Source organism: Gadus macrocephalus, chromosome 6 (genome assembly GCF_031168955.1).
Source record: "Gadus macrocephalus chromosome 6, ASM3116895v1".
In the NCBI taxonomy this organism is placed as follows: domain Eukaryota; kingdom Metazoa; phylum Chordata; class Actinopteri; order Gadiformes; family Gadidae; genus Gadus; species Gadus macrocephalus.
In genome coordinates, this window is record NC_082387.1 from 26,934,917 (window position 1) to 26,950,685 (window position 15,769).

Below are 15,769 nucleotides of genomic sequence, written 5' to 3' on the forward strand. Positions count from 1 at the left end.
AGGGGGGTTGAGGGGGGTGAGGTGGTGGGGGGGGGTGAGGTGGGGGGGGGGGGGTTACCGGTTGTGCTGGCGGCTCTTGTTGAAGGGGCCCCCGGCCCCGAGACACAGCAGCCCACGCCGGCACCGCGGGAACCGCAGCATGAGGAAGAGGAGGACCACGGGCAGGACGAAGAGGAAGATGACCAGCAGGGCCACGCGCACCGGGTCCGTGCCTGGAGGGGGGCACACGCCCCGTTACACACAGAGGGGCCCTCACACACACACACACACACACACACACAGAGGCCCTCACACACACACACTCAGAGGGGCCCTTAAACTCAGAGGGTCCCTTAAACTCAGAGGGGCCCTTAAACTCAGAGGGGCCCTTAAACTCAGAGGGGCCCTTAAACTCAGAGGGGCTAGGATGGAGGTGTCCCTGAGCGAGACGCCTCCCCCTCACTGCTCCCGCCCTGCGTGGCCGACTCCTCCGTCGGTGTGTGTGTGTGAATGTGTGCATGCATGGATGAATCTGTGTGTGAATGGGTGAACGTTTTGTGTGAATGGGTGAACGGGGTGGTGTGTGTCTGGGGGGGGGGGGGTCCTTACTTCCGGGGGTCCGGGAGGGGCCGCTGTCCACGCTGCCCCCGTGCCCGGCGTAGCGGCAGTCCGGGGGGGCCCAGCCCGCCTCACAGTGGCAGTTCATGTTGCTGTTACACACCTGACACGCAACACACACACACAACGACCGCACGACACACACACAGAGGACACACACACAGAGGACACACACACAGAGGACACACAGGTCTGAGAGGGGCGCTGTGGGTCCTGCTACACGTCACACGGTGCGCTGCGTGTTCCACGTCCTCGTCGCCGCACCGCATCGTTCTAATGTTTTATTACTCTTCGTACTGCCGTGGAGCGCTCCGTTCTCCCCGACCGCCGGCGGTGAGTTATGTTTCGATAACTGACCGTTGCCAAGCATATAATGACCGTTGCCAAGGGAAGTGGATTCTGTGCCTCTGATTCACGTCTTTGGTATCACTCTGCAAGTGAACGGTAATTAATCAACCCCAGCGTACTCGGTTGCTAAGCGACGTCAACGTCTTTGCCGGACTATTTCTCCGCTGATCAACGCTACGAAAGGTAATTGTAAAAAGACGTGTGAAGCAATTTTTTCGTTGAGGCAAGAAGCCGTGTAATAAGCGGGATAATGTCTAGAACGTCGCCGGTCATTATAGAAAATATTTTCGACCGGCGTTCTGTACAGTATCCCTTACATACTGTACATGTATCTCCTCATTATAACGTTCATATTATAGATACCAAGCCCCCCCGGACTCACCCCGTGCCCGTTGCACTGCCCCCGGCACTCCTCCACCCGGAACACGGACACGTGCTGACACCGCTGGTCCACACACGCCTGGACGCACAAACACACAAACGCACACTCACAAACACACACGACACATTCCACTCTCTGGAAATAAGAGTCCAACGGTTTGTATCTGTCACATCCTCCCTCTGGGGTCCAGAGGGGGGCCCTACCTTGAGGGGTCTAGGGGGGGGCCCTACCTTGAGGGGTCTAGGGGGGGGCCCTACCTTGGTGGGTCTAGGGGGGGCCCTACCTTGGTGGGTCTAGGGGGGGGCCTCCCTTGGGGGGTCTAGGGGGGGCCCTACCTTGGGGGTCTAGAGGGGGGCCCTACCTTGGGGGTTCTGGAGGGGGGCCCTACCTTGGGGGTTCTAGAGGGGGGCCCTACCCTGGTGGGTCTAGGGGGGGCCCTACCCTGGGGGGTCTAGGGGGGGCCCTACCTTGGGGGTCTAGGGGGGGCCCTACCTTGGGGGTCTAGAGGGGGGACCTACCTTGGTGGGTCTAGGGGGGGCCCTACCTTGGGGGGTCTAGGGGGGGCCCTACCTTGGGGGTCTAGAGGTGGGCCCTACCTTGGGGGTCTAGGGGGGGCCCTACCTTGGGGGTCTAGAGGGGGGCCCTACCTTGGGGGTCTAGAGGTGGGCCCTACCTTGGGGGTCTAGGGGGGGCCCTACCTTGGGGGTCTAGAGGTGGGCCCTACCTTGGGGGTCTAGGGGGGGCCCTACCTTGGGGGTCTAGGGGGGGCCCTACCTTGGGGGTCTAGAGGGGGGCCCTACCTTGGGGGTCTAGAGGTGGGCCCTACCTTGGGGGTCTAGGGGGGGCCCTACCTTGGGGGTCTAGAGGGGGGCCCTACCTTGGGGGTCTAGAGGGGGGCCCTACCTTGTGGGGGCCGCAGGCGGTGCCCTGGGCCACGCTGGCGGGGTCGGAGACGTCGTCCCCCAGGTCCAGGTAGGTGCCCCGGCAGACCAGGTCGCTGTGGTTGAACTGCACCTTGGTGGTGAGGATCTCAGCGCCGCTGGAGAGAACCGGCCGCTCGCTGCCCCCCTGGCACTGGAGCTTACCGCACAGGACGTCCCTGGGGAGGACACACACACACACGCACAACATCACACACACACACACACAACATCACACACACACACACACACACACACACACACACACACACACACACACACACACACACACACACACACACACACCGTCATACACATGATCACACACAGACACACACACACACGATCATACACACACAACGTCACACACACACACACCGTCATACAGATGATCATACACACACAACGTCACACACACACACACACACGTCAAACACGTGATCACACACACACAACATCACACACACACACACACGCAGTCACACACACACACACACACACACACGTCATACACACACACCGCCATACAGAGATACACACGCTTACTGCACAGAACACACACAGGTGGGGGAACACACACATACGAACACAGACACGCACATCACAAACGCACACACACAAAAGATCACACACACACACACACACACACACACGCACACACACACACACACACACACATGCACACCTACACACACTGTAGAGTACCGGGTGTTCTTACGCGCTTCTGCAGGCGATGTAGGAGCCGTTGGACGTCTGGCCGCAGTTGCCGTATTTATTCCCTTGTTTGTTGACCGAGGAGAAGCAGAGGGGCGGGGCATGGCTGGCATCTGGACAGACAGACAGGCAGACAGACAGGTGGACGGAGAGACACAGAGACAGGCAGACAGACAGGTGGACGGAGAGACACAGAGACAGGTAGACAGACAGGTGGACGGAGAGACACAGAGACAGGTAGACAGACAGAGAGGTAGATATACACACAGACAGACAGACAGACGGACAGACAGGTAGACAGACAGGTGGACGGAGAGACACAGAGACAGGTAGACAGACAGGTGGACGGAGAGACACAGAGACAGGTAGACAGACAGAGAGGTAGATATACACACAGACAGACAGACAGACGGACAGACAGGCAGACAGACAGGTGGACGGAGAGACACAGAGACAGGCAGACAGACAGACAGTTAGACATACACACAGACAGACAGACAGACAGACAGGTAGACAGACAGGTAGACGGAGAGACACACAGACAGGTAGACAGACAGGTGGACGGTCTTCGTCACGCTCATAAAAACAAATAAATCCCGGCAAAAAGTGTTATCTTGTTTATTTTTGGAGTGTGTTCACGTGTAGTATATACTAAAACAATTATTCATGCATAATAAAATAACTGTTAACTATACTGCAGCATGGTCATTGGGTATGGAGCCCAGACCCCCACCCAGACCCCCACCCAGACCCCCACCCAGGCCCCCCCTGAGGGTGACTCACTGGCCCCCCACAGCGCCTGGCACTGGGAGCTGAGGCCGGCGCAGAAGCCTCCGTAGCAGAAGGAGGCGCTGTCCTCGCACGGCTCCCCGTTCTGCAGGAACACGTTGGCCGGGCAGTGGGGCGACGCCCCCGTGCAGAACTCTGGGAGGTCGCACTCCCCCAAGGGGTCCCGGCACGGCCACCCCGCCGCCCGCAGCTAGAGGGGGGGGGGGGGGGAAGAAGGAAGTAAGGGAACAGAATTCTCCATTATTGGCTCCTTCTTTGTGGTCTGGTCTGTGCTCTTCTGGAGAACTTTCTCTGGAAGATGCTGACCTCAGACTGGCTGGAAACCACACAGCACTCCCCTGACTCTGAACCGCAAGGGTGTGTGTGTGTGTGTGTGTGTGTGTGTGTGTGTGTGTGTGTGTGTGTGTGTGTGTGTGTGTCTGTGTGTGCGTTTGTGTGTGTATTTGTGTGTGTATATATTTGTCTCTGTGTGTAAATGTGGAATTGAACTGTGTGTTTACGTCTGCTGGTAGGTGTGTTTGTCTGTGTGTCTGTGTATGTGTGTGTGTGTGTGTGTGTGTGTGTGTGTGTGTGTGTGTGTGTGTGTGTGTGTGTGTGTGTGTGTGTGTGTGTGTGTGTGTGTGTCCTACCCTGCAGTCCTCACAGCAGGTGCCGGTGGCGGAGCATTGCGCTCCGGGCTGCAGTCTGCAGGTGGAGGCGTTACAGCACGGGTCATCACACTCCTGACCAATCACAGCACAGAACCCGACCGTCACAGGGAGAACACGCCCCTTCTACAGCACATCATGGTGTGATGCTACTGTTATCATGTTAGCATGTAGCCTGATGTTAGCATGCAGCGTAATGTTAGCATGTAGCGTGATGTTAGCATGCATCGTAATGTTAGCATGTAGCATACTGTTAGCATGTAGCGTGATTTTAGCATGCAGTGTGTAATCAGCATGTAGTATGTTCTCTACCTCCTGCAGGTATCCTCTTAGCATGTAGCCTGATGTTAGCATGTAGCTTGATGTACAGAACCAGACACAGATTACTGCATGTGTCTTTGTTATTGATAGTTTGCACGTGCGGGTCAGCCCACACTGGGACCAGTCCACACTGGGACCAGTCCACACTGGGACCAGTCCACACATGGACGAGTCCACACTGGGACCAGTCCACACTGTGACCAGTCCACACTGTGACCAGTCCACACTGGGACCAGCCCACACTGGGACCAGTCCAAACTGGGACCAGTCCACACGGGGACCAGTCCACACTGTGACCAGTCCACACTGTGACCAGTCCACACTGTGACCAGTCCACACTGTGACCAGTCCACACTGGGACCAGCCCACACTGGGACCAGTCCAAACTGGGACCAGTCCACACTGGGACCAGTCCACACATGGACCAGTCCACACTGGGACCAGTCCACACTGTGACCAGTCCACACTGGGACCAGTCCACACTGGGACCAGCCCACACTGGGACCAGTCCACACGGGGACCAGTCCACACTGGGACCAGTCCACACGGGGACCAGTCCACACTGGGACCAGTCCACACGGGGACCAGTCCACACTGGGACCAGTCCACACTGGGACCAGCCCACACTGGGACCAGTCCACACGGGGACCAGTCCACACTGGGACCAGTCCACACGGGGACCAGTCCACACTGGGACCAGTCCACACGGGGACCAGTCCACACTGGGACCAGTCCACACTGGGACCAGTCCACACGGGGACCAGTCCACACTGGGACCAGTCCACACTGGGACCAGTCCACACGGGGACCAGTCCACACTGGGACCAGTCCACACTGGGACCAGTCCACACTGGGTTGTGTTGAACAACATAAATCTGACCTGAGCAATAAATCCGAGTTGAGCATTAAGGCTCACAATGAACAAGGCCTCAGTAAAGTAGTTGTAAGCGTTGGATCACAGTTTAGGATTTGCCACACGGGAACCTCCTGAGATGGCACAATCTGATTGGTCCTCTATCTCAGGATATTGGGCAATAACCCATGATTGCGATCTCAAACTCGGGATATTGTTTTTATCGCAAAATGTCACGCGACGGTCGTCTCGTCTCATAAAAACAAATACACCGCTACTAAAAACAAATAAATCTCGGAAAACAGTGTTATCTTGTTTAGTGGTTAATAATTGTTAAGTAGCGCAAGTCCTCCGGATGTGATAAACAAGTAAGAGGGAGTGGGTCTAACCACTGGTCAGACTCCAGGTGACTCCCTCACGTCCGGTAGTGAGAGGAGTCACCCTGGAGTCTAACCACTGGTCAGACTCCAGGGTGACTCCCTCACGTCCGGTAGTGAGAGGAGTCACCCTGGAGTCTAACCACTGGTCAGACTCCAGGGTGACTCCCTCACGTCCGGTAGTGAGAGGAGTCACCCTGGGGTCTAACCACTGGTCAGACTCCAGGGTGACTCCCTCACGTCCGGTAGTGAGAGGAGTCACCCTGGGGTCTAACCACTGGTCAGACTCCAGGGTGACTCCCTCACGTCCGGTAGTGAGAGGAGTCACCCTGGAGTCTAACCACTGGTCAGACTCCAGGGTGACTCCCTCACGTCCGGTAGTGAGAGGAGTCACCCTGGGGTCTAACCACTGGTCAGACTCCAGGGTGACTCCCTCACGTCCGGTAGTGAGAGGAGTCACCCTGGGGTCTAACCACTGGTCAGACTCCAGGGTGACTCCCTCACGTCCGGTAGTGAGAGGAGTCACCGACCCGCCCGCAGGAATGAATCATTTCCTCTGGCGCTCCGTGGAACTCCCCAGCGAGTCTAAACGGTCTCCTCTGTTCAGACACCACTCTGAGGTCATCCACAATGTAGCGTGCTGTAAGCGTTAGCTCTGCCGCCAGCGGTGATCGCATCAGTACGTTGCATGTCATTAACATTTAGCACGATGTTAGCATGTTGCATATTGTTAGCATGTAGCATGATGTTAGCATGTTGCATGACGTTAGCATGAAGCCTGTTATTAGCAAGTAGTAAGATGTTTCGCAAGTTTTGTGTTGTTGGCATGTAGCATGATGATAGCATGTAGTGTGTAATTAGCATGTAGCATGATCTTCTCATGTTTTGTGTTATTAGCATGCAGCATGATATTAGCACGTTGTGGGTTGTTAGTATGTAGCATGAAGAAGGCATGAAGTTTGCTGTTAGCACGAAGCATGTTGTTAGTATGTAGCATGATGTTAGCATGTTGCGCGTTGTAAGCATGTGGCACGACGTTAGCATGCTGCGTGTCGTTAGCGTGTAGCCGTACCTGCAGCAGGCCGCAGTCACACTCCTCCCCCTTCTCCACGTAGAGGTTCCCGCAGCGAGCCCCCCCCAGCAGCCTCTCGGGCGGGGGCACGTTGAACAGGCACATGCCCCCGCCGTGGCCCAGGCTCAGGGTCAGGTCCTGGGCGCTGCAGCTGCTGAACTGCTGCCCCGGCATGAACCTGGGGGGGTCAGAGGTCAGAGGTCAGGAGGGCCGGGGAGCCGGGGGTGTGTGTGTGTGTGTGTGTGTGTGTGATTGGGTGCAGTACCCAGCACGCCCAGCAGAGGGCGCCAGCCCCTGTGGTCGGGTGTTGATCCAGAGGCCTGGCGGTACTGAGCCAACGGACGTGTCGCGGGATATTGCTGACTCATAATCACTTCCTTATGAATGCTGATTATTATGAAACGATATATAAAAAAAAAGAAGATAGCCAGTATGGCATGCTACAACGCAAACATGCTAGCATGCTAACCAGGGCGCCGCGGCGGGCTCCATGATGAGGCCCCAGACGCGCCTTGTTAAACAAGTACTGGTACAGGTAGTACTGGTAGTACTGGTGCTGGTGCTACTGGTACTGGCACTGGTACTGGTGGTGGTACTGGTACGTACCCCGTGGAGGGCTCCATGATGCAGCCCCCCTGCCGCGCCTCGTTCAGGCACTGGCAGCGCCGCTCGGCCGTGTCGTGGCTCATCCCCAGGTTGTGGCCCAGCTCGTGAGCCACGGTGGAGGCCACGCCCAGAATGCTCACCAGGTGGTCCTGGGACACACGGGCAGACAGACAGGCACACAGACGGGGTCAGACAGACACACAGACTGGGTCAGACAGACACACAGACGGGGTCAGACAGACACACAGACGGGGTCAGACAGACACACAGACGGGGTCAGACAGACACACAGACGGGGTCAGACAGACACACAGACGGGGTCAGACAGACACACAGACGGGGTCAGACAGACACACAGACGGGGTCAGACAGACAAACAGGTGGAGAGACCGTCAGACAGACAGGTAACCAGTTACAGACAGGTTAGCACACAGACAGAAAGATAGGTAACCAGAGAGACAGACAGGAGACCAGTCAAACAGACAGGTTAGCAGACAGGCAGTCAGGTGAGCAGTCAGACAGACAGTCAGGTGAGCAGTCAGACAGACAGACAGGTGAGCAGTCAGACAGACAGGTAACGCACCACATTGACTCCTCCTGACCGGTCTTTGGAGCACATGGACGACTGGGAGGCCATCCCCACCGTGGTGCCGTCGAAAGACCCCCCCCTACACACACACATAGGAACGCACGCACACAGAGACACACACACACACAGGAACGCACACACACACACAGACACACACACAAGCATACACATGAATGAACGCACATTCACACAAACACACACACACACACACACATAGAAACACACACAGACACACATTCACGCACATGAATGAACGCACACACGCACATGCACACATGCACATACACACAAAGTAAAGTAAATGAACATGAACAATACATAAATAACATCCTCTCAATGCACGCATCATACAGCTACTAAAGGAGCTCCATCCTGATGAATGAATGAGGTATGATGACGGACAGGTCCCCCTGCAGGTGAGGCCTGTCCATCATCATGATGTTAGGCTGAGGGGGCGGGGCCTCACATGACCAGCTGGGCGTTGTCATGGTGAAGGCGGGGCAGCAGCTCTCGGCTCCTCCACTCCAGGAAGTGGTTGAGCGTGTCGGCGGGACTCCGCTCCACGGCGATCCGGTCCTGGTCGCTCCAGATCTCCAAACCCACCAGGGCCACGCGCACGTTCAGGGGCCGGTAGAACTGAGGGGGGGAGAGGGAGAGGGGGGGGAGGGAGGGAGGGAGGGAGGGGGAGGGGGGAGGGGGAAGAGGGAGGGAGGGAGGGAGGGAGGGGGGGGGGGGGAGGGGGGAGGGGGAAGAGGGAGGGAGGGAGGGAGGGAGGGGGAGGGGGGAGGGGGGAGGGGGAAGAGGGAGGGAGGGAGGGAGGGAGGGGGAGGGGGGAGGGAGGGAGGGAGGGGAAGGGGGGAGAGAGGTTCCAGATCACGGTGGTATATCCAGCAGGTCTAGTGAGACGAGGTGAATCCTGAGCAGCCTGTCTCACCCTCAGCAGCCTGTCTCACCCTCATTAGCCTGTCTTACCCTGAGCAGCCTGTCTTACCCTGAGCAGCCTGTCTTACCCTCAGCAGCCTGTCTCACCCTCGTCAGCCTGTCTCACCCTCGGCAGCCTGTCTCACCCTCGGCAGCCTGTCTCACCCTCAGCCGCCTGTCTCACCCTCAGCAGCCTGTCTCACCCTCAGCAGCCTGTCTCACCCTCAGCAGCCTGTCTCACCCTCAGCAGCCTGTCTCACCCTCGGCAGCCTGTCTCACCCTCAGCAGCCTGTCTCACCCTCAGCAGCCTGTCTCACCCTCGGCAGCCTGTCTCACCCTCTGCAGTCTGTCTTACCCTCAGCAGCCTGTCTCAACCTCAGCAGCCTCTCTCACCCTCAGCAGCCTGTCTCACCCTCAGCAGCCTGTCTTACCGAGTCCACCTGGTTGGCGATGTCGAGCAGGCGGTAGATGATGGTCTTGTTGCTCTTCTGATAGTTCACGTACTGGATCAATACACAGGTTAATGAGGATCAATAATACGTACTGGATCAATACACAGGTTAATGAGGATCAATAATACGTACTGGATAAATACACAGATTAATGAGGATCAGTAATACGTACTGGATCAATACACATATTAATGAGGATCAATAATATGCACTGGATCAATACACAGATTAATGAGGATCAATAATACGTAATGGATCAATACACAGATTAATGAGGATCAATAATACGTACTGGATCAATACACACATTAATGAGAATCAATAATACATACTGGATCAATACACACATTATTGAGAATCAATAATGCTGCATCAGGATATCTCAGTACTTTGTATAATGACATTGTGAGAACACTTCTTAATGAACTAAACCAGCGAGTTAGTATTAAAGAGCATGTTGGAGACGTCTTCAATTGAGCAAATGAGATCTAACCTAAAACAAAAATTAAAGTACATGCACACACAATCATAGACACAAACATACAGACAAACTCATAGACACACACACACACACCCTCATAGACACACACACACACACAATCATGGACAAGCACACACAATCATTGACACACACGCGTGCACACACAGACACGCTCACCTCCTGATGGTCGGCCACTAGCACCAACTCGATGTACTTGGTCTCAGAGACGAGGTCTCTCCTTAACTGTACCAGACAAACAAAGGTCAGAGGTCAAAGGTCAACCCCAGCAGCCAGCGGGTCAAAGGTCAACACAGGTCGGCCATCAAATGTAAATAAATCAAAGTATCTTTGGAGTACGATAAACAACGCACAATAAACGATTATAACAAACTGTTACTTATAAACATTAAAAATACATAAATGAACAGTAAATACAGTTGGTCATCTGTAAAAGAGGTTTGAATACTTCTGGTTGTCAAGGCAACACTAGGCCCCTCCCGCTCAGTGAGGTCATCCCCACATTAAGGTGGGGGTTCCCCTCTAATGCCTTGCTCCACGGCCCCGGGGTAGCCCTCCTCACCCTGGGTGTGTGTGGGGCCGCGTGGAGGGGGGGCACGGGGCCCTGGGAGACCCCACAGTCCCCCGGACCAGAGCCCTCCAGGGGCCCGGTACGGTACATCAGGTGGACTCCTGCTGCTGCTGCTCCTCCTCCTCCTCCTCCTCCTCCTCCCCCCCCTCCCCCGGCGGGGGGGTCCGCGGGGCGGAGCTCCCAGCTCAGCGTGGCGTTGAGGGCGACCACGCCCCTGTGGAGAGCAGATGCTGCGTCTTATTATCCATCCGTCTCGGAGGTCCGAGGACGTTGCCTAGCGACACGCACAAACACGCCCCTTTTCCTCGGACGGCGAACTCGCCATCTCGGTTGAACTCAGTGGTGACCGGGCAAAATTCCGAGACAGAATTCAAGATGGCTGCGCCCGTTGTGACTTGAAGTATGAACTGTTTTCATTGTGCTTGGACCGCTTTGGTGGCTTAAATGGCAATTTCAATTATTATTCAATTATCGGGTTGCTTTCCGGGTGGCGTCCATGTTTTCCTCCAACGACCGAGCGAAATAATAAAACGCTTGAAGTGGGGGCATGGCGTCAGATCCGAGATCCGAGTCGCTTCGCAGAGAATACTAAAACGCAGCGTGGGTCCTCCCCCCCGAGGCTCTACAGCGCTCTGAGAGCCGCTGAGTCATGGCCTCAGTGCTGCGCTGCGCGTGACGAAACCTCTGAACACTGAGGGGCTACAGCAGAGAGCTTCTGCAGAGTCGTCAGATTCTGCCCTCTGCGTGATGCTGTTCACACAACAAAACCTTTTATATATATATATGTATATATATATATATACATATATATATATACATGCTTTGGTTTGCTGCTTCTGAACAAATCGTAGGGGTTCTTTGGGTCATACTACTCAAAACAACTTAGTACGTATAGTGTAAGTTGTGTAACCTCAATACTATACAACTGAGGTTGCACAATAAGAATAGAACGTGACTGTGTGGTGACATCACAGCCCTCGTTATAACACAGCCAATCATCAGCCTCGAATGAGTACGACCCCGCCCAGCCTGTTTCTGATTGGCTCCGACGAGTGATTAAGAAAACAGATTCCTCCAGAATAACGTTCTCCCCGGTCAGGGTCTGATTTATAAATCAGAGATCAGGTGATCTGTGATGAAACACACGCTGGGTGTTGAGAAGGAGCACGGATTAGCCTACTTCTCAGAGGTCAAGGGTCGCATGGATTAGCTAGATTAGGATTGGTCGGACGAACGCAGGCCCAGCGCAGAGCCCGGCGCCTGAGGACCTGAAGGGGCTCACTGTGCTCCCAGCACGGTGCTCCAACACCCCGAGGGCAAAGGTCGACGCGTCACGCTTCCTACGAGGTGACGTTGCAGAAAGGTTTTCCCTCTTCCACCACCGCTGGAAGTTATGGTATTAAGTACTAAAACGTAAGAGTTTAATACGATTAAATCTGGAAACACGTAATATGACTAATCCGAGCCCCACTACTATCACTGCAGCGTTGGCCGGTTATTACTGGGTTAGTCCCGCCGGTGAGACTGGTATCAATGATAGTACTACAGTACTAGGGTCAGGGTTACTCCACCCACACTACCAGCACAACTCGCCTCACCTCGGCCCGCCTTTTTTCCGCGTTTCGACCGCCAAAATGAGGGACCCGATACCTGGTACCGTCAGACACTGATGTGTGTCGTAAAAAGGCTGCTGGCCACTGATTGGCCAGAGTGACGCCCCTGGACGAATAATGAGCCTGAACCCCGGCCCCCGGTACCCGGTACCCGATACCCGGCATCTTTAAATACCAGCGTCAGCGTTCAGTCAACAGGAGCGGTTGATCATTGACCCCGGCAGGATCAGCGCGCAAGAACACGCGTGGGCCGTGACGGAGGTGGAGACGCTCCTGTGCGTAGCCCTGTCTGTTTACGTGTCGCGTGCACGCGTATGTGTCGCGTGCACACGCATGTGTCGCGTGCACACGCATGTGTCGCGTGCTCGCGCATGTGTCGCAGTTTCGCGCACGCGGTATACGACCGCCCACGTTGAAGAGGTACTTTCTCGATGGGATCAGGACGTGCCTGGGACCAAAGCGAGTCGTGCCACGCTGAGTGGTGGCGAGGTGAGCGGGTACTGTCGGAGGTGGAGCGGCGTTAGCACCACTGCGGGGCTTCGTGGGGGTAGTATGAGGCAGTGCTGGTACCTGAGCCCGGAGCAGGTGCTCAGGGCCGCCCTGGAGGTCGGGTATCCTCTCACCGTGCCCTGGTAGTAGCAGTGGGTCTGAGGAACACACACACACATTATACCACTGGGTCTGTGAGTGTGTGTTTATATCAGGGTCTGTGTGTGTGTGTTTATATCAGGGTCTGTGTGTGTGTGTTTATATCAGGGTCTGTGTGTGTGTGTGTGTGTGTTTATATCAGGGTCTGTGTGTGTGTGTTTATATCAGGGTCTATGTGTGGGGGTGTGTGTGTATGGCTGTGTTTGGGTGTTTATATGTCTACATAAGTGTCTTTGTGTACGTGTGTTTACGTGTGTGTGTGTTTATATCAGTGTCTGTGTGTACGTGTGTTTACGTGTGTGTGTGTTTACATCACAGTGTCTGTGTGTACGTGTGTGTGTGTTTACATCACAGTGTCTGTGTGTACGTGTGTTTACGTGTGTGTGTGTGTTTGTATCACAGTGTCTGTGTGTACGTGTGTTTACGTGTGTGTGTGTGTGTGTGTGTGTGTGTTTACATCACAGTGTCTGTGTGTACGTGTGTTTACGTGTGTGTGTGTTTACATCACAGTGTCTGTGTGTACGTGTGTGTGTGTTTACATCACAGTGTCTGTGTGTACGTGTGTGTGTGTTTACATCACAGTGTCTGTGTGTACGTGGGTGTGTGTTTACATCACAGTGTCTGTGTGTACGTGTGTGTGTGTTTACATCACAGTGTCTGTGTGTACGTGGGTGTGTGTTTACATCACAGTGTCTGTGTGTACGTGGGTGTGTACGTGTGTGTGTGTTTACATCACAGTGTCTGTGTGTATGTGTGTGTGTGTTTACATCACAGTGTCTGTGTGTACGTGTGTGTGTGTTTACATCACAGTGTCTGTGTGTACGTGGGTGTGTGTTTACATCACAGTGTCTGTGTGTACGTGTGTGTGTGTTTACATCACAGTGTCTGTGTGTACGTGTGTGTGTGTGTTTACATCACAGTGTCTGTGTGTACGTGGGTGTGTGTTTACATCACAGTGTCTGTGTGTACGTGTGTGTGTACGTGTGTGTGTGTTTACATCACAGTGTCTGTGTGTACGTGTGTGTGTGTTTACATCACAGTGTCTGTGTGTACGTGTGTGTGTGTTTACATCACAGTGTCTGTGTGTACGTGTGTGTGTGTTTACATCACAGTGTCTGTGTGTATGTGTGTGTGTGTTTACATCACAGTGTCTGTGTGTACGTGTGTGTGTGTTTACATCACAGTGTCTGTGTGTACGTGGGTGTGTGTTTACATCACAGTGTCTGGGTGTACGTGTGTTTACGTGTGTGTGTGTTTACATCACAGTGTCTGTGTGTACGTGTGTGTTTGTTTACATCACAGTGTCTGTGTGTACGTGTGTGTGTGTTTACATCACAGTGTCTGTGTGTACGTGTGTGTGTGTTTACATCACAGTGTCTGTGTGTACGTGTGTGTGTGTTTACATCACAGTGTCTGTGTGTACGTGTGTGTGTGTTTACATCACAGTGTCTGTGTGTACGTGTGTGTGTACGTGTGTGTGTGTTTACATCACAGTGTCTGTGTGTACGTGTGTGTGTGTTTACATCACAGTGTCTGTGTGTATGTGTGTGTGTGTGTTTACATCACAGTGTCTGTGTGTATGTGTGTGTGTGTTTACATCACAGTGTCTGTGTGTACGTGTGTGTGTTTACATCACAGTGTCTGTGTGTATGTGTGTGTGTGTTTACATCACAGTGTCTGTGTGTACGTGTGTGTGTGTTTACATCACAGTGTCTGTGTGTACGTGGGTGTGTGTTTACATCACAGTGTCTGTGTGTACGTGTGTGTGTTTACATCACAGTGTCTGTGTGTATGTGTGTGTGTGTTTACATCACAGTGTCTGTGTGTACGTGTGTGTGTGTTTACATCACAGTGTCTGTGTGTACGTGGGTGTGTGTTCTCACTGGGGGGTCCGTCTCCGTGGAAACGCCCGTCCCGTTGGGCAGGTAGTAGAAGATGTTGGGGGCTTTGGGGAGCAGGTCGCTAAGGGTGGAACAGAGGTCAGAGGTCAGCGGGCCATTCCCCTCAACATGGTAACCCCTACCTGCTCTAACGACCTGTCTCCGTACTGTCTAACCCCTACCTGCTCTAACGACCTGTCTCTGTACTGTCTAACCCCTACCTGCTCCCTAGTGACCTGTCTCCGTACTGTCTAACCCCTACCTGCTCCTTAATGACCTGTCTCTGTACTGTCTAACCCCTACCTGCTCCGTAATGACCTGTCTACTGTCTAACCCCTACCTGCTCTAACGACCTGTCTCTGTACTGTCTAACCCCTACCTGCTCCGTAATGACCTGTCTCTGTACTGTCTAACCCCTACCTGCTCCTTAATGACCTGTCTCTGTACTGTCTAACCCCTACCTGCTCCCTAGTGACCTGTCTCCGTACTGTCTAACCCCTACCTGCTCCTTAGTGACCTGTCTCTGTACTGTCTAACCCCTACCTGCTCCTTAATGACCTGTCTCTGTACTGTCTAACCCCTAGCTGCTCCTTAATGACCTGTCTCTGTACTGTCTAACCCCTACCTGCTCCTTAATGACCTCTCTGTACTGTCTAACCCCTACCTGCTCCTTAATGACCTGTCTCTGTACTGTCTAACCCCTACCTGCTCCTTAATGACCTGTCTCTCTACTGTCTAACCCCTACCTCCTCTAACGACCTGTCTCTGTACTGTCTAACCCCTACCTGCTCCTTAATGACCTGTCTCTGTACTGTCTAACCCCTACCTGCTCCTTAATGACCTGTCTCTGTACTGTCTAACCCCTACCTGCTCCTTAATGACCTGTCTCTCTACTGTCTAACCCCTACCTGCTCTAACGACCTGTCTCTGTACTGTCTAACCCCTACCTGCTCCTTAATGACCTGTCTCT

At 54.1% G+C, this 15,769-nt stretch overlaps 1 protein-coding gene across 9 annotated transcripts in view; it reads right to left on the minus strand.

Moving 5' to 3' along the window:
• Positions 1-15,769, minus strand: part of adam15 (ADAM metallopeptidase domain 15) — a 36,645-nt gene that overhangs the window by 7,297 nt on the left and 13,579 nt on the right. For all 9 annotated transcript variants that reach the window (XR_009526057.1, XM_060053340.1, XM_060053338.1 and 6 more), the window contains exons 4-19: positions 14,803-14,881; positions 12,842-12,918; positions 10,650-10,872; positions 10,247-10,312; positions 9,568-9,639; positions 8,682-8,851; positions 8,210-8,294; positions 7,627-7,775; positions 7,021-7,198; positions 4,380-4,472; positions 3,745-3,940; positions 2,966-3,074; positions 2,231-2,426; positions 1,328-1,405; positions 589-700; positions 59-212 (exon numbers count right to left, since the gene is read on the minus strand). Coding sequence is in view for 8 of the 9 variants with exons in the window: in XM_060053340.1 (XP_059909323.1) it covers positions 59-212; positions 589-700; positions 1,328-1,405; positions 2,231-2,426; positions 2,966-3,074; positions 3,745-3,940; positions 4,380-4,472; positions 7,021-7,198; positions 7,627-7,775; positions 8,210-8,294; positions 8,682-8,851; positions 9,568-9,639; positions 10,247-10,312; positions 10,650-10,872; positions 12,842-12,918; positions 14,803-14,881 (2,037 nt within the window). In the remaining variant the exon portion in view is untranslated. The remainder of the gene's footprint in view (positions 1-58; positions 213-588; positions 701-1,327; positions 1,406-2,230; positions 2,427-2,965; positions 3,075-3,744; positions 3,941-4,379; positions 4,473-7,020; positions 7,199-7,626; positions 7,776-8,209; positions 8,295-8,681; positions 8,852-9,567; positions 9,640-10,246; positions 10,313-10,649; positions 10,873-12,841; positions 12,919-14,802; positions 14,882-15,769) is intronic.